At 43.2% G+C, this 18,996-nt stretch overlaps 2 protein-coding genes across 6 annotated transcripts in view; one reads left to right on the top strand and one right to left on the bottom strand.

The window, feature by feature from the left end:
• Snw1 (SNW domain containing 1) overlaps positions 1-7,557 on the bottom strand; it is a 36,123-nt gene extending 28,566 nt beyond the window's left edge. Inside the window, exons 1-2 of the mRNA XM_004649376.3 lie at positions 7,494-7,557; positions 1,261-1,414 (exon numbers count right to left, since the gene is read on the bottom strand). Of these exons, the coding sequence (XP_004649433.1) occupies positions 1,261-1,414; positions 7,494-7,507 (168 nt within the window). The 5' untranslated portion in view covers positions 7,508-7,557. The remainder of the gene's footprint in view (positions 1-1,260; positions 1,415-7,493) is intronic.
• Positions 7,558-7,660: 103 nt separating this feature from the next.
• Positions 7,661-18,996, top strand: part of Adck1 (aarF domain containing kinase 1) — a 143,528-nt gene continuing 132,192 nt past the window's right edge. For 3 of the 5 annotated variants that reach the window (XM_045154060.1, XM_045154059.1, XM_012950358.2), the window contains exon 1: positions 7,663-7,681. The gene's annotated coding sequence lies outside the window, so the exon portion shown is untranslated. Of the gene's footprint in view, positions 7,682-18,996 lie in introns of all 5 variants that reach the window. The other 2 variants (XM_045154058.1, XM_045154057.1) reach the window with 2 other exon arrangements.

Raw genomic sequence — 18,996 nt, 5'->3', positions numbered from 1 at the left:
CATACACCTTAACCACTAAGCCATCTCTCTAGCCCCCACAATAAAATATTGAGCTGGAGGAATAGCTTAGTGGTTAAGGCGCTTGCCTGCAAAGCCAAAGGATCCAGGTTCAATTCCCCAGGACCCACATACGCCAGGTGCACGAGGTGATGCAAGCATGTGGAGTTCATTTGCAGTGGCTGGAGGCCCTGGCACGCCCATCCTCTCCCTCCCTCCCTCTCAAAGAAATAAAGAAAAATAAGATATTTTTAAAAATAATAAAAAATATAAATAAATAAAAATTATATGTATGTTGTCTTTTTATCTGGTATGTATTACTAATTATTTAATTTTAGAAATCAACCTGCAAAGGAGATTCTCCTGTTTCTCCTGAAGGAAGGTTGTCTCTTCAGGGTTATCTTCTAATTTTTTTTCATTATTTATTTATTTATTTGAGAGCGACAGACACAGAGAGAAAGACAGATAGAGGGAGAGAGAGAGAATGGACACGCCAGGGCTTCCAGCCACTGCAAATGAACTCCAGATGCGTGAGCCCCCTTGTGCATCTGGCTAATGTGGGTCCTGGGGAACCGAGCCTCAAACTGGGGTCCTTAGGCTTCACAGGCAAGAGCTTAACCGCTAAGCCATCTCTCCAGCCCCTTTCTTTAAATTATTATTGTTTTGCTTGTTTTTTTGTTTTTTGAGGTAGGGTCTTGCTCTAGCCCAGTCTGACCTAGAATTCACTATGTAACCTCAGGGTGGCCTCACACTCACAAGGATCCTCCTACCTTTGCCTCCCAAGTGCTGGGTTTAAAAGCAAAGGTGTGCAATATCACACCCAACTTATTATCTTAATACTTTTGTTGCAGGGGTGGGGAGGACCCAAACATGAAAACTACTTTGAGAGCTAGGCATGGTGGCGCACCTTTTAATCCCACCTTGAAAAACCAAAACAAAACCCCACCCTGATACCTCTTTCATTTATATCTCTGACTTTCCTATTATTGCTTATAGCTATACTAGATAGATGTATGATGTGTGAATTCCTTTTGTAGATGTTTAAGTCTGGCATCGGATGAAACAAAATGGCATGGTTCTCTGGTGAACACAAACCAGGAATAATGAGCAAGAAGAAAAAGATAAACCTTCTGAGGGAAGTATGTTTTGAGAACTTACACCATGATATCTACCACTTTGATGCCAATAATCAGACTCTAGGGATTAAATTTATTTTACAAACGCATAATAAATTTCAGTACAATTTAGTAAAATTATATTTACCTCTAACAACCGGGGTATCCAGCCTTTCCGGTACCCGTATGGGGGAGGTTCTCTTCTAGAGGAGACAAGTGAGGTTTGCCGTGATCTCTGAGATCTTGCTTTCTCTTCAGCTTCAAGTTGGTCCTGAGATAGCTGAGTAGGTGCAGGTAAAAAGCTATTGAAAATAAAAGTCAGAATTAAAAACAAATGAAAACCAAAAAAAAATTATAATTTAGCCCTTTTTTTCCTTTAAGCAACAAAAAAACAGACATTTATGATTTACAGTAGTTTTCAGTATCATTCATTTTCTTTTATGTGGAAAGGAAGAAGTACTCCAAGACATGCAGTTAAAAACATTTAACTATGATAAAGGCAAATGGTACCCAGAATTGAAAATTAGGGGGTAGGGACATAAAGTAAAGTGAGTAAAGTGCTTGCCATCCAAGCATGAGAATCTGAGTTTAGGTCCCCAACACCCATGTAAAATGGCAGGTGTGGTGGTATGTGCCTGTAATCTCAGCACTGGAAAGGCGAAGATGGGAAAATCTATGAACCCATGGGGCTTGTTAGCTAGGTAGTTTGGCCAAATTGGTGAGTTCTGTGTTCAGTGAGGGACCCTGTCTCAAAAAAAGAAAGAAATAAAAGGAAGGTGGAGAAGCAATAGAGAAAAATAACTGACATCAACCTCTAGCTTTCACACATGCCTGTGCAACCACACACATACAAACATGCATACACACAAACCACATACATGGAAAATAACAGTAGCAAAGTAATTTTTTTCATTTATTATTTATTTGCAAGCAAATAGAGGGGGTGGGAGAAAGAGAGAATAAGAATGGGAACATCAGGGCCTATTGCCACTGCAAAGGAACTACAGATTTTGTGCATCTGGCTTATGTGGGTACTAGGGAATTGAACTTGGGCCATCAGGCTTTGCAAGTCAAGCACCTTCAACCACTGAGCCATCTCTCCAGTCCCAGCAGTAAATATTTTCAGCCAACTTCCATTATATGTCTTTCTAAGAAACCTATTTTGTTTAGAAGCCCAGGCTGGCCTAGAACTTGCCATGCTCTAGCCTCAGCCTCCACAGTGCTGGGGTTGTGTGTGCCACCAGTGTTTGGCTTTTTCTAGCCTTACTGTCCTTCTCTCCCCCCCCCCCAAAAAAAAACCCTATTTTACTCTCATGTTCCTTAAAATTAACTATTTAATTGTTAACACCAAATAACTAGAATTAGAATCAAATGTAACACAGAGGTAAGTAAAACAAAGAAATCACAAGTGGTATGTTTAAGTGCATTTCCTAAGGGTATCTAGTTTAGAATGAAACTGAAAACTTAAGTGGGCAACAAATTAAAGCAAAAGTCTTAATTACTATTTAGTCAAAGCAACCTGTCTATTAAACTGTTCTCAAACTTTTAAGTATTATAAATGTTACTAATTTCCAAAATAAGAAAGGATTCTAGTAGATTATTACTCCTCCAAGTATCCTTAAGGGAATAATCTAGGTTCCTTTGTGCATACTTGGCTAGTAAGCATACCTAAGTGAGCAGTAAAGAGCTAGGTATCATCAGACACACCTTTGATCCCAGCACTTGGGAGGCAGAGGTAGGAGGATCGCTGTGAGTTCGAGGCCACCCTGAGAATACATAGTTAATTCCAGGTCACCTGAGCTAGAGTGAGACCCTACCTTGAAACCCCCCCCCCCAAAAAAAGTAAAAAATACTTACTGAGGGGCTGGAGAGATTGCTTAGTGGTTAAAGTACTTGCCTGTAAAGCCTAAGGACCCACGTTCGACTCTCCAGGTCCCATGTAGGCCAGACACAAAAGGTGAAGCAAGTGTGCTGGGTAGCACATGTGCACAAGGTAGCACACACATGTGGAGTTTGATTACAATGGCTGGAGGCCCTGGAGTGCAAATTCTCTCTCAAAACAAAACAAAACCTATTGACAGCTAAGGAGATGGCTTAGTGGTTAAGGCATTTGCCAGCAAAGCCAAAGGATCCAGGTATGATTCCTCAGTACCCACATAAAGCCAGATGTACAAATTGGTGCATGTATCTGGAGTTTGTCTACAGTGGCTAGAGGCCCTCATGCACCCATTCTCCGCCTTTCTCTTAAATAAATAAATAAATAAATATTAAACATACATATCGATCCAGGCATGGTGGTGCACGCCTTTAATCCCAGCACTGAGGAGGCTGAGGTAGGGGGAATCACTGTGAGTTCAGGGCCTGCCTGAGACTATAGTGAATTCTAGGTCACCTGGGCTAGAGTGAGACCCTACCTTGAAAAAGCAAAAACAGGGGCTGGAGAGATGGCTTAGCAGCTAGAACATTTGCCAGCAAAGCCAAAAGACCCAGGTTCAATTTCCAGTACCAACATAAAGTCAGATGCACAAAGTGGCTACAGGCCCTGGTGCTCTGATTCTCTATCTGCCTCGCTCTCTAATAAAGAATTTTTTTAAAAAAAGAAAAACTAAAAACAAACAAAAAACTACTGATAATTGTGTAGACACATTTTAGGTAGCCACTAAAAATATAAACTCAGAAAGCTGATAATCTTGCAAGGGAGAAAGACAACTCCAAGTAGAAATTACAAACACATGAAGTGATTAGGGAACAGTGCAGAGTGCTGTATATACCAGAGGCATCCAATCCAGTCTGGCAAGGTGTGGTAATGTGATGAACTTCAAGTTCATATCCTACCTTGGTCACTTAAAAACCTGGGCAAGTTGCCAGCTCTGAACCTGTTTTCTCGTCTGTAACAACAGATCTTCCACTTACCTATCCTATGAGATACCTGTATTATGAGCACATCCATGAGCCAGTTAGTGGTGTCTATTTACCGCTGAACTTACGTTCCACAAATGTTGGACTGTATGGAGCTGTCCGTGGGCCCCCCAGTTTGGGTTGGCTGCTGCTACCACCTCTGGTCTCACCAGACCCTTTGCACAGCATCTACTTACTCTACTGCAATCACAATTCATTTACCTTTCCCCTTAGCACAGTGAGCAACTTGGGGATAGGAATCAGGCCTGCTGCTTCTTTATACCTAACTGTGCAGGAGTTCCTTGAATGTTTGCAAGAAGTAAATTCACTCTGTTTTGCAGTTACCATATTTACATCACCACAGCCTTTACTTCAGAATCTTTTCTTGATGTGTGGGAGGGCTGTGTGCTCAGGTACAGATGTGGGGGATTGCATGTGGAGGCCAGAACCACCTCGGGTGTCACCCTTATGAACACCATCCACACTCCAGTCTCTCTTCTTGCCTGGAGATCACCAATTACGCTAGACTGGCTGGCCGGTGAGCTCCAGCGACTTTCTTGTCTCCTCTACAGCACTGAGATTAAAGGCACACGCCACCATGCCTGGCTAAGGCAAAATCTTTACACATTATTCCTTTCAGCCACAAAATACTGGAGCATTTCCTACACTTTTACAGAAAAACTTCTCCAGATCTTACAGCAGTTTGTACTCTGCAGTTGTCTCTGCTCAATCACACCTCCCTAGGCCTGTTTTCTGAGTATCTATCTAGCTCAGTACAGCCACGGCACCCCAAACTTTTGATCACTCTCTAACCTTTTAAACTTATCCCTACGATTGTTTGTGTTACATGTCCATGTGGGGAGGGAGGAGGACAATCTTGCTTCTCAATCTTTAGGAACATGGTTTTTGGTTTTTTGTTTTTGAGACAGTCTCTCTCACTGGCCTGGAGCATATCAATTAAGTCAGACTGGCTGCCAGGGAGCCCCAGGGATCCTCCTGTCTCTGCCTCCACAGCACTGGGATTACAAACATGTAAATTCTGGAGATAAAACTAAGTTCTGCATGGCATGCTTGCATGGCCAGGAATTTACTGATGATGCCATCTCTCCAGACCTTATCCTTACCATTTACTATCTGAATATTATCCATTTGTTTTACTCATCGAATGGTCTGTCTGCCCTGCTGGAATGAAAGCTCTGAGGATACTGAATGAACAGATGTAAGAGGGCTACAGAGATGGCTCAGCAGTTAAGGTGCTTGCCTGCCAAGCCTAAAGACCCAGATTCAATTCCTCAATACCCTGGTGAAGCCAGATGCACAAGGTGGCACAGAATTTGGAGTTACTTTGCAGTGCCTAGAGGCCCTGGAATGCCCATTCTCTTTCTCTCTCTCTCTCAAAAAAATAAAAAATAAAATAAATAAAAGGATGTAAGAAAATCTTTCTTCTACCATCTCACTGGATCATGGACACAATACAAGATATGTGGTATGCTCTCCTCATACACCAAACATGTCTCGCACAGATTACAGCTAGGTGCCATTTAATTCAACTCAGATCTCAGCACCTGAGGGCTGTCTCTTAAGTGTGCTCTACTTGGGCTGGAGAGATGGCTTAGCGGTTAAGGCACTTGTTTGCAAAGCCAAAGGACCTCGCTTGGCCAGATGCACAAGGTGATGCATACACCTGGATTTCCTTTGCAGTGCTGGAGGCCCTGGGCTGCCCATTCTTTTCTCTCTTCCTCTGCTTTGTTCTCAAATAAGTAAATAAAAATAAAATACTTTAAAAAAGAAAAAAGAGTGCTTTACTTCAGGTGTCAATCTTAAGTCTTGACCACCAGTACTTCTGTTCCACTGCCTACAAACCAGTGTCTCCACCACCCTGCCTTGGGTTGGATTTATTTGCTATGACAGCTCACAGAACTTAAAAAAAAAAAAAAGTCTGTTTGCATTTTCTGATTTTCATGTAAACATTATATTACAAAACATATGAGTGAAAACCAAATGGAAACTATACAGCGCTCAAGACCGGCCCTTTGGAGTCTCTCCCCGCCACTGCACCGGTAGGCACATAACTGCCACCGTGTTCTTGGCAGTGTGCCATGCAGGCATTTCAAAGCCCACCTTTCCTCATCACCCTACTAATCTAAATCACAGGGCTTTGTACCTGGAAAACACTCAAACATTTGCTGCCTATGACCTTTACTTAAGAAAACTCTTCAGTCTACACAGCTCTTCCTAATTCTTTTTGCACTAAGGCTACACAAATAAGCATTTTGTGTTGTTCTGTGTTTTACATCTGTACATACAATATCCCATCTTATCTGCATTAGAAAAACGCACTTCCTTCTGAAGACACTAAACAGTTAATTCCCCCAAACAGAAACATTTTTAGGATTCATACTGTTATCACCCTAAGAATATCAATGAGGAGAATATTAAAGGGGACACAGGTAATGTCCTGAAACGATTATCTTTTTTAAAAAATTTTTTTTATTAATTTGAGAGAGAGATACAGAAAATAGGCAGGCAGAGAGAGAATGGGTGTGTCCGGGCCTACAGCCACGGCAAACAAACCCCAGATGCATGAGCCCCCTTATGCATCTGGCTTACGTGGGTCCTGGGGAGTCGAACCTGGATCCTTTGGCTTTGCAGCCAAGCGCCTTAACCGCTAAGCTCTCTCTCCAGCCCTGACACGATTATTTTCTTTACAGCTTCTTTAACATTAGACTTTCCGCGCGAGTTCGAACGCAAAGTTTTTCCCACTTACAGCAGCTAGTCTACGGGCGAGAAGTAGTTACATAAGTTCTTGCAATCTCCTACTTGGCATATATTTTTTTAATTACTACTTTTAAAGGCTGGAAAATGGCTTCATATACAGTAACCAAGGCAATCGCGAGCAAAACTCTGAGGTGGTGGCTCTCCATGCACAAGAGAAATTCTAAGGTCTAACGTTAAAAAGTGAAGGAGCAGCGAGGCATATTCGTCAACAGCAGCCACTACTGCGGCCAACTGAAAACTCCTGGTCAGTTCCAGCCTCCACCCTCCACCCCAACATTTATTTATTTATTTATCTTCGAGAAATCCTTGTTGCAAGAGCACGGCAAGGAAGCCGCGCGTGGGCTCGCGCTCGGCTCAGATCTACAAGCCGCTCCTTGCAGAGCCCACCGCGTCCCGCTCTCCCGGGCTCGGCCCCATGCTGGCGCTACCATCACGCGAGACTCCACACACAGCGCCAGGCAACGCGCGGCTCTCGGCCCCAGGGCGGGAGTGAACGCAAAGCCGGGAAGCCCTCAAGAAAGACCCCGGCAAGCGGCGCGGCCTAGTCGCTCCCAGTCTCCCGACGGGACAGCCCAGCTATGGTCTCAGCCCACGTCCTTCTGGGCCCCAGGCCTGAGCGCACAGTGCTGGCCGAAAAAAATGGGGGAGAAAAAAATGGGTATTCTCAGACCCCTTCCGTACCAAGGACCCAAATCAACAACCCACCTGGTGAGCGCCATCTTCTTCCGCTTCTTCCAACGCAAGAGACGACGTCGTGGGGCGTGTCTTGCCCGGCGACGAAGGGCGGAAAGGAAGGAGTGTCCAACGCGCAGGCGGACTGTGGCCGAAAGGCCCTCTGGGATTTGTAGTTCGAACAGGACTACGATTCGATGCTGTTCGGACTGGACCAAATGGTGAGCACCAGACAATTGTCTCAGAAAATAGGAAGTGCATACTGGATCATACGTACATTGTGACCAGACAGGACGTTCTCTAGGTAAAATAGTGAAGTTAGAAGGAGATGCCTGTCAAGTCCCTTTACATTTCCCCAACCAGTCCCATTCCCCCTCGGAAGGGTCCAAACTAAAACCTTCTGGAAACAGAAGTGATAAGAAAGAGGGAGGCAATAGTTTAAAATGGTAAGAAATCGTGAGATTGGCAAGTTTTTATATGTACATAGCTATATAAGACATATGTAAATTTACATGTTACATAGATAATATAGTGATTGTGAGATTTAAGTGTAATATAGGTGGGTATGTTTATACTCAGTTGTAAAGTTCTATACAGATGCATTAGTTATTATAATTAATATTTTGGTTAACAGTGATCTGCTTTAACCTCTGCTCTAGGAATGTATTTTTTCAAAACAGAGAATAAAAGAGCAAATTAGCCGGGCGTGGTAGCGCACGCCTTTAATCCCAGCCCTCAGGAGGCAGAGAGGTAGGAGGATTGCCTTGAGTTCAAGGCCACCCAGAGACATAGTTAATTCCAGGTCAGTCTGGGCCAGAGTGAGACCATACCTCGAAAAAAAAAAAAAAAAGAGCAAATTAGAGGAGGTCCTGGAAATCAAGATCAAGGAGCTTAGATTTAATTCAGCATATGATTCAGAGCTGACAGAGGACTTAACTGGAGTGCCTGGGTCAAAGAGACAGGCAAGAAAGACAATTCCTGAGGCAAACTTGGTTTCTATGGTGATGAAAGACAAAAGAGGCCACTGAGGGACATTAAAATAATGCGGCAAATCAGTAAGGAATAGACCAAGACCTGGGGTGTAAGACTGAAAGAAAGAAATGGGAAAGAGTTCTTACAATCTATTCTTATTTCTCACCAAGACATATTATATGAGGCATTTGCACCAGTCATGACACCTCACTGTCCTTGCAGTGTATAGAGAATAGCAACATAATTAAGAGAGCAAGCCAGGCGTGGTGGCACATGACTTTAATCCCAGTACTTGGAGGCAGAGGTAGGAAGATCACCATGAGTTTGAGGCCAGCCTGAGACTGTATAGTGAATTCCAGGTCAGCCTGGGCTAGAGTGAGACCCTACCTCCAAAAAAAAAAAAAAAAAAGAAAAGAAAGAAAAAAGAAAAGAAAAGAAAGAAAGCACTTCTGAAAAAATGTCTTACCATTAGAGCAGGTTCTTACTTTGGTTGTGTTGTGTGGGGAGAGGGTTTGGTGTTTGCCTGTTCTAGTCCTCCCGTCCCCCCCCCCCAATGCCGCGTCATCCATCATTTTTGCAGGTATGAACAAGTTGCTTGTTCAGAATGGTCCAGTGTAAGCACAGAACTGAAACTGTGCCAGGTTGAAAGAATCGATCAACTCACTCCACTCTTGGACTTCCTGATGGGAATGGAAATCATTCTCAGAGATCCCATGGCTTAACTTGCTTCCTATGGACTCTCATGGGTTCCTACTCCAGCTCTCAAATTGACTAGCTTTGGGTCCTGAGTAAGTCACCTAACTTCTGTCTCAGTTTTCCCCCTGACAATTAAAAAAAAAAAAAAAAGAAAGAAATTAAAAAATAATGTAGTCTCAGCCTGGCTAGAGTGAGAACCTACCTTGAAAAAAAAATGAAGTCTCAAAGTTATTGACAGGATTAAATATGCTAACCATGAATTCTTGGATAGAGTAATAGAGTAAGCATTAAAAAATGATTATAATGGACTGGAGATGTGGCTTAGGGGTTAAGGTGCTTGCCTGCAAAGGCAAAGGACCCAGGTTTGATTCCCTAGGACCCATGTAAGCCAGATGCCCAAAGTGGAGCATGTATCCAGAGTTCGTTTTCAGAGGCTGAAGGCCCTGATGTGCCCATTCTCTCTCTGTCTCTCAAATACATAAGTAAAAAAATTATGAAATTGATGTTCTTCAGCCATTGAGCTTCTTGAGCTTTTGGCTATGCATATGTAAAATGAAGCAATTGAACTCAGCTTTACTTCTGGGGTACCTTAATGTTCTGTTTTGTAAAGCAGAAATTAGTTGCTCAAAGTATGGTTTCATAAAGCATGTGGTTCATTGGGGTTTTCTTAGAACCACAACACCTAAGAGGGGAAGAATGATGAGAACAAACAGGGAATCACTGGATAAGTGAGGCACATAAGCTACACGGAAGGAGAGACAGGAGAAAGCTAGGTTCTTTTAGGTAGGTTTAGTTAGAAACTGAAGCCCAGAGAGAACCGATGCCACCTCGCCCTGGCCTGAATGGAACTCGGGGCAGGAATGGATCTCATGTCTGATAGGGTCTCGTTTACAACAGCTACGGTGCCGCCTGCTGCCCGCAGTCTAGCAAACGGCCTCGGTGGGCTGCCCTTGGGGTCTGCTCTTCAGTACAAACCAATGAGTTCTCCTTGCATACCTGTGATTCTTCCCTAAATAAACGTAATAATTCATAATTTATCGTTGTTGAGTTCACTCTTAGCAAGTCTTTGCTTAAAATAGGACAGGAGGGAGCTGGAGAGATGGCTTAACGGTTAAGCACTTGCCTGTGAAGCCTAAGGACCCCAGTTCCAGGCTCAATTCCCAGGACCCACGTTAGCCAGATGCACATGGGGGCGCATTCGTCTGGAGTTCATTTACAGTGGCTGGAGGCCCTGGCGTGCCCATTCTCTCTCTGTCTCTGTCTGCCTCTTTCTCTCTCTGTCACTTTCAAATAAATAAATAAAAATAATTTAAAAAATAAAATAGGACAGGAGGGGCTGGAGAGATGACTTAGTGGTTAAGGTGTTTGCAGGCAAAGCCAAAGGACCCAGGTTTGATTCCCACATTAGCCAGATGCAAAAGGGGCACATGCGTCTGGAGTTTGTTGGCAGTGGCTGGGGCCCTGACACGCCCATCTCTCTCTCTTTCTCTGTCAAACAAATAAATAAACAAAAATAAAATATTTTTAAAAATAGGACAGGAGGGGCTGGAGAGATAGCTTAGTGGTTAAGGTGTTTGCCTGCAAAGCCAAAGGATCTCGTTGGATCTCCAGGACTCACATAAACCAGGTGCACAATGGGACACATGCATCTGGAGTTCATTTGCACTGGCTGGAGGCCCTGGCATGCTCATTTTCTCTCTCTCTCTCAAATAAATAAATAAATAAAATATATTAAAAACATTGGCCAGGACCCAAAATTGGGGTTTATAAACTTGGGGACCCCTCCAGAACCCACAAAGTCCTACATCAACACAATGTGTGAACTCCAAATTTATTTAAAGTCCAATCACACAATTAGGTGGAAAGCAGAGTCCACTTAAAGTGTGAGGAGGAGCTTTTTATGATCGATTGCTGGGAGAAGCTAGCTTAACCACCACAGGGGAGACCCAGAACCACATGACGAGTGAAGTCCCTCCTTGCTAGAGAATGGCAGGTGAGACCTCAAAATCCTAAGGGCAGCTGAAACCTGGGCTCTGTGCCGCAAAGTGGCTGACAGAGTGTTCTGGACAGCCCACGCTGTCAACATGTGGATCAAATCCTTGAGTTTACATATACTTTGAAGTTCCATAATTAAGACCACTAATTCACCTATTTATGAGAAGTTCAGTAAGTTTGCTATTATTTTCACACCTTGAAGGAGGGAAGGGAGATCACTACAAGTTCTCACATAGGAGATCTAATGAGCTGTCTACTTTTTAAACATCAAAACAACAAAAATTCAAGCTCTAAAACCGAAACATTAAATAGCAAACTATAGAAGTGTAATGACTTCAAAGCTATGCGACACTTTTTTCCCTTCCTTTTTGATACATGTTTGAATTATCCCAATAGCAGTATTATTGGCTGGAGAGATGGCTGAGTGGTTCAGGTGCCAAAGGACCCAGGTTCAAATCCCTAGGACCCACGTAAACCAGATGCACAAGATGGCACATGCATCTGGAGTTCGTTTGCAGTGGCTGAAGACCCTGGCGTGCCCATTCTCTCTATCTGCCTCTTTCTCTGTCTGTCACTCTCAAATAAAAAAATAAAATTTTAAAAAGGCGAAATTTGGGTTGGGGTGATGCCTCAGTGGATAAAGACCCTGTGTAAAATCCAGATGCTGTGGTGGGCTTCTGTAATCCTAGCATACAGATAAGATGAGAGGAAGAGAGAGAATTTCTTGGAAGCTCACAGGCCAGCGAGCCTAGCAGTGAGTAAGGAGCAATGAGAGGCCCTACCTCAAATGAGGTGGAAGGTGAGAACCAGTCCTAGGAAATTATTTTCTGATCTCCACATACCAAGTATGGACACATACCTGTGTGCATGTGTGCGTGTGTGCACATGTATACACACACACACACACACACACACACACACCCTGACAATGGTGAATTTTATGGTATATGAAATACATCTCAATAAATCTGTAAAAGTAAAACACAGAATGAATAAATGAATATGTGCATAAATGTGCAGTAAGGTATCCCTGTATTCATTTACCCAAATATTCAGAACTACTTTGAATTCTTTTTTTAAAATCCTGTAGGCATTTTGATTGGCATTGAGTTTTTTGTAAATTCACTTGAAGAGAGCTGCTGTCTTTACACTTTAATGTCTTCTTATTCAGTAGCACCCTTTAGGTTTTGAATCATTACAATCTTCTTTCCTATCTTCTAATAACATTTTGAAGTTGTCTTTCCATAGATTATACCATCTCTCAGGATATGAATGCTTAGATGTTTCATTTCTTTTGCTATCATGAATGCAATCTGCTTTTATATGATTACCAAGTATCACAGTAATTTTTTATTAAACAAGCCAAAAATGTTCTGAAGTGTCGAGAACCAAAATGGCTTAAGGTGGAGGTCACCTTGCTTTGGCTGATACGTGATTCTGGGTAGTCTTCCCAGGATTGAGCAATTCCTTGCTCTCAGCTACTTTCCTCATGAGCTTGGAGACACCCTGTTTAAAAGCACGTTGAGACCTCCCAACCCCTTTTCTTTTCAGATTTAATTATTCTGTTGGAACATTGGTACTAATGTTAAGGGATGTAAAACACAGGGATCCAAGGGAGAAGAAACTCTTAGACCTAAGATAATGATTCTTTTTTTTTTTTCGTCTTGAACAGCCTGGCAGGGGCACGATTTGCCTCTTGCTCTGAGGCCTGTCATTTGTTTTATCATTTCATTGCAATCAAGTGTGTTGTTGGCTCAGAAGGCAGCCATCAGACAACCAAAGCAACTTCTTACATGCCTTCTTCCTCTCTCTTTTCTGTAGTAATAAGATTATATTCCTGCCGGTCGCTCCCAGCTCTTGGGAGGCAGAGGTAGGAAGATCGCCGTGAGTTCAAGGCCAACCTGAGACTACACAGTGAATTCCAGGTCAGCCTGAGCCGGAGTGAGACCCTACCTCCAAATCAAAACAAACAAACAAACAAACAAAAAAAGATTATATTCCTCCAGCATGTGCCTCTTTGCATGTGCTTGTTTGTGGATGGGTGTAGTATGGTGGTTATGACTTAATTATCCTCAGGAGAAAAAGATTGGGACAAAAATATTGGCTATTGTTGTTGATGAACTATGTGCCTGTTTATCTCATCTAACCCTACAATAGCCCTATGAATATTTAACATTTCTTATCACCTTTCACCACTGCTGGAGAGTGGACCTTAAAGCTTCCTACATGTTAAACAAATGAGTTTCATTGTCTACCCATCTCAGTTTTATAGATGGAAAGATTATAGTTGAGAGATATTATTCAAGTTGCCCCAGTAATGGTAAACTTTTGTTTGTTTGCTTTTTTATTTTTTTTTTTATTTTTTAGTTTTTCGAGGTAGGGTCTCACTCTATCTAGCTCAGGTTGACCAGGAATTTACTATGTAGTCTCAGGGTGGCCTTGAACTCACAGTGATCCTCCTACCTCTGCCTCCTGAGTGCTGGGATTAAAGGCATCACCACACCTGGCTTTTTTTTTTTTTTTTTGGTGTTTTTGAGGTAAGGTTTCACTCTAGCCCAGGCTGACTTTGAATTCACTATGTAGTCTCAGGGTGGCCTTGAACTCACGGTAATCCTCCTACCTCTGCCTCCCAAGTGCTGGGATTAAAGGCGTGTACCAACACACTCAGCTTGTTTGCATTTAAAAAAATATTTATTTATTTGAGAGAGTGAGAAAGAGGCAGAGAGAGAGAAAGAAAGGGAGAGTGAGAGAATGGACATGTCAGGACCTGCAGCCATTGCAAACGAAGTCCAGACATGTGTACCACCTTGTGCATCTGGCTTACATGGGTCCTGAGGAATTGAACCGAGGTCCTTTGGCTTTGCAGGCAAATGCTTAACTGCTAAGCCATCTCTCCAGCCCTTGTTTGCATTTTTGAAGTGAGGTCTCATTCTAGCCCAGGCTGACCTGGAACTTGTTCTGTAGCCCAGGCTGGTCTTGAGCTCACACCTCGGCCTGCTGAATGCTGGGCTTAAGGGTACGAGCCACCATGTCTAGTTTGATGACTAATTTCCAATGTCAATTTAATCAGATCAGGAATCAAGTAAAAGACATGATTCTTAGGCAGGTCTGTAAAGGTGTTTCCAGAAGGGATTAACTGAAGAGAGGAAGGTCTTCCCTCAGAGTGGGCAGCCCTTTTGGTGGCAACAGATAGCTAGATAGATGATTGACAGGTAGGTGGGTGGATGGATGGATAGATAGATAGATAGATAGATAGATAGATAGATAGATAGATAGGTGATTAGTACTAGAAAAAAGTTATGCCTTCACCATAGTGCTGACAAGTGATAGAGGAGTGCTCAGCACTGAAACATTTCTAACATACCTTCCGAAGCTCAGAAGAGGTGGGGGGAAGAATCTAAGAGCCAAAAGAAGGGTAGGACTGTTTACAGAGCACTCTTCCAGACACAAAATGGCCTGAACATCCATGACCTCGCAGTGCTTGGCACTATCTACACATGACCAGTATAATAGGAGGAAAAGATGATGACATCAAAATAAAACAGACTGACTGAGGGCGGAGGGGATATGATGGAAAGTGGAGTTGCAGAGGGGAATGTGAGAGGGTTTATTGTCAATAATTGTGGAAGTTGTCAATAAAAAAGTAAAAATAGGGCTGGGGAAATGGCTTAACGGTTAAGCCATTTGCTTGCAAAGCCTAAGGATCCCGGTTCGATTCCCCAGGACCCACATAAGCCAGATGAACAAGGGGGTGCATGTGTCTGAAGTTCATTTTCAGTGGCTGGAGGCCCTGGCATATCCATTCTTTTTTCTTTTTTTTTTTCCTCTCTCTCTCTCTCTCATAATATATATATATAGTCCTTTGCCTACTTCCTGGGCTACTTGCTGGTGAGTATACCTACCCTGTTTGCTGCCATCCTTGCTAACATCTGAACCCAGCTTCATTGGCCTTGCAACAGGACTGAGATCAGCAGCTCTCTAAAACCTCTCCAGGCCTTGAGCACTAGATTGGGACTGCTAAAGCATCCACCCTCGCGGACTGACCAGCTACTGGGTTTTCAGACTTTCCAATGTATAGACAGCTATCGCTGGATTGCCCAGCCCAAATTGTGTGAACCAATCTAATAAATCCCCTTTAGGATACACATTCATTTCATGGCTTCTGTTCCTATAGACAACCCTGACGAATACACCCCCAAGTGAAAAATTAAATGTAGCTAACCTGGAACTTAAACCCAGATGTCATGAACTTACCCAGCATCTCACTGTCTCCCAGGTGGAAGACTACCTTCCTTTCTATCCGCCTGCCTGCCTGCCTTCCTTCTTCCCTCCCTCTCTCCTTCCTTCCTTCCTTCCTTCCTTCCTTCCTTCCTTCCTTCCTTCCTTCCTTCCTTCCTTCCTTTCTTTCTTTCTTTCATTCTTTTTTTTTGAGATAGGGTATCATTCTAACCCAGACTGACCTTGAATTTATTGTACAGTCTCAGGGTGGCCTCAAACTCACAGCCATCCCTACCTCTGCCTCCGAAGTGCTGGGGTTAAAGGCGTGGGCCACCACACCTGGCTGGAAGACTATTTCTAACAAATCTGGAGTTAGTGAAACTCAGGTAAAATCCTACCTCCCTCACTACTTCACTCTAGAACCTTCAGCAACTCTGCCTGCCTCATACAGCTGTGAGAATTATGTGAAGAAGTAATGAATGGGAAGTGTAAGTGCTTGGCTCATAGTGAGTGCTAATAAACATGAGGCACAATTCTTCAAAAATATACCAAGTGCCTTCTTTGTATCACAACCTGTACTAATTTGGCAAGATTAAAATATTGCTGAGTCCAAGCTCTAAACACCAGTGGGTTGTTAATTCTGGAGTGTATGTACTGAATCTGGCTCCTATTGCATACGTTTGTCCCATATTTGCTTTAAAGCTATTGAGTTTTTTTAACAGACATTTAAAAGTTGGGAGCTGAAATATAGGGGAAGAGGGTGTGATGGCACATGCCTTTAGTCCCAGCACTCAGGAGGCAGAGGTAGGTGGAAAGCCATGAGTTCGAGGCCACCCTGATACTACATAGTGAATTCCAGGTTAACCTTGGCTAGAGAAAGACCCTACCTTGAAAAACAAAAACAAAAACAAAACAAAATAAAAAGTCAGGGGCTAAGAAAATGACTCAGTGGTTAAAATTATTTGTTTAGGGGGCTGGAGAGATGGCTTAGCGGTTAAGCGCTTGCCTGTGAAGCCTAAGGATTCCGGTTCAAGGCTCGGTTCCCCAGGTCCCACGTTAGCCAGATGCACAAGGGAGCGCATGCGTCTGGAGTTCGTTTGCAGAGGCTGGAAGCCCTGGCGCGCCCATTCTCTCTCTCTCCCTCTATCTGTCTTTCTCTCTGTGTCTCTCGCTGTCAAATAAATAAATTAAAAAAAAAATTATTTGTTTAGCCAGGTGTGGTGGTGCACGCCTTTAATTCCAGCACTTGGGAGGCAGAGGTAGGAGGATCAAAGTGAGTTTGAGGCTACTTGAGACTATGTAGTAAATTAATTCCAGGTCAGCCTGGGCTAAAGCAAAACCGTACCTTGAAAAAACAAAACAACAAAAATATTACTCATTTAAAAGTCTGACAACCTCAGTAGCCCAGGCTGGCTTAAAAAATATTTTATTTATTAGAGAGAAAGAGAGAGAGAGAGAGAGAGAGAAAGAAAGAAAGAATGGGCACACCAAGGCATCCAGCCACTGCAAACAAACTCCAGATACATGTGCCATGGACATCTGGCTTATAATTGCCCTGGGGAATTGAACCTGGATCCTTTGGCTTGGCAGGCAAGCACCTTAACCATTAAACCATCTCTCCAGGCTGGCTTCTTGTTGTTGCTGTTGTTTGAGATAGGGTCTCACATTAGCCCAGGCTGACCTGGAATTCACTATGTAGTCTCAGGGTGGCCTTGAACTCACGGTGATACTCCTACCTCTGTCTCCGAGTGCTGGGATTAAAGGCATGCACCACCACGCCCAGCTCTCTAGGCTAGCTTTTAAAAACAATATTTCCTGTGATCTGAGATCATGCTGTGATGAGAAAACTATCCCCAAACTATAATTTAGTGCATTGGGTGGGGGGGAATCTAAAAGTAGTAATTCAAGCTATAGTCTTCTGATCACCTTTGTAATGGGTATGGGTCCATTTTTCATGGAATAGCTTAAGTGGAAGCAGTTTCCCCTGTTTTGGAGATTTTTTAGTTAATTTTAATTTTGGCTATTGTTTGGAAAAGATGGGCTGTCTGTTTAGATATGAAGTATAGTTTTTCCATAAAACAAGTCTTTATTTTATATTAAAAATACCACTGTAGTTGTTTTACACCATTTGTACACATGTGGTGATATTAATGCTAAACTGTAAAATTCAGGAATTAAAATGTGACCCTGTAATTCCCCCCCCAAACAATATATCTTTTTCTTTAAAAAAAATTTTTTTTTAATTAGTTTTGTACTCAGTGAACACAGTCAAGTTGGTACCATTGTGAGCCTCCTCCCTGTTCTCCCCCTCCCTCTGGCCTCTCCTTGTTGAGGTATATGGGTCATGCATTGTGAGGTTAGCCCTAAGTTATGGGTAGGAGGAAATGTCCATGTGTATCATGACCCAACGTGTAAAACAATATTTTTATTATTGAATGTGTATATGCATGTGGAGGCCAGAGGTTGATATTAGGTTGTGACTTGCTTCTGCATGGGTTCTGGAGATCTGAACCCTGGTTCTCATGCTTAACAGAGCAAGCAGTTTATGAAATGAGCCATCTTCCCATCCCCAATAAGTTACTGCTTTTGATTGTTTTGTTTTGTTTTGTGGTAGGGTTCCAGGCTGCCTCAACTCACAGTGATCTTCCTACCTCAGTCTTAAAGGCCTGCACCATCATGCTTGACTCAACCTGAGTTCTATTCCCCAGCACCGACGAAAAGCCAAATGCCAAGTGGCACACGAGTCTGTGATCCTCACATGCCTATGATAATGGGAGGCAGAGCTAGGAGAATCTAGAAACTCATAGGTCAGCTAGACTGGCCTAGTGAATGGCAAAAACAAGAGACCCTGTCTCAAAAAGGAGAGTGCTGGGCTGGAGAGATGGCTTAGTGGCTAAGGCATTTGCCTGAGAAGCCTAAGGATCCATGTTCCACTCTCCAGATCCCACCTAAGCCAGATGCCCAAAGGTGAGACAAGCACAAGGTCAAACATGCCCACTAGGTGGCGCAAGCACCCGGGGTTCGATTGCAGTAGCCGAGGCCCTGGTGCGCCAATTCTCTTTCTTGTCCTCCCTCTCGCTGTCTTTCCCTCTTTCTAAAAAATAAATAAAAAAGGGAGAGTACTGGCACCTTGAGGTTGTCATCTGACCTCCATACACACGCACACACACACATAGACATAAGCACACAGATGATTTTTTTAATGAGATGAGAGCTTTTAAAAAATATTTTATTCATGAGAGAGGGGGAGAGAGAGAGAGAGAGAGAGAGAGAGAGACAGACAGACAGACAGACAGACAGAAAGAAGGAGTGTGTGTGTGTGGGCATGCCAGGGCTGCAAACCAACTCTAGACACATTCACCACCTTGTACATTTGGCTTTCTGTGGATACTAGGGAATTGAACCCTGACTAGCAGGCTTTGTAAGCAAGCACCAGGGAGCCATATCCCTAGTTTGAGGTGGAGGGTTTTAATAAAGATATGGATTTCTAGCCTCTGGAAAACTAGACCATTGTTGGCCATTCTCCCCTAGTAGTTCATGCAGCGTTTTCCAGCACTAGATGGGCTGTCTGAGGACTGGCTGTCTTCCAGATTTCAGCCAGGTCTCTCAGCGCTCTGTGTTGGCAGCATATGGTGTCTTCAGCAGTGGGGGCTTA

Source organism: Jaculus jaculus, chromosome 7 (genome assembly GCF_020740685.1).
Source record: "Jaculus jaculus isolate mJacJac1 chromosome 7, mJacJac1.mat.Y.cur, whole genome shotgun sequence".
Taxonomy (NCBI): domain Eukaryota; kingdom Metazoa; phylum Chordata; class Mammalia; order Rodentia; family Dipodidae; genus Jaculus; species Jaculus jaculus.
This window is presented reverse-complemented; position numbering and strand designations above follow the sequence as displayed.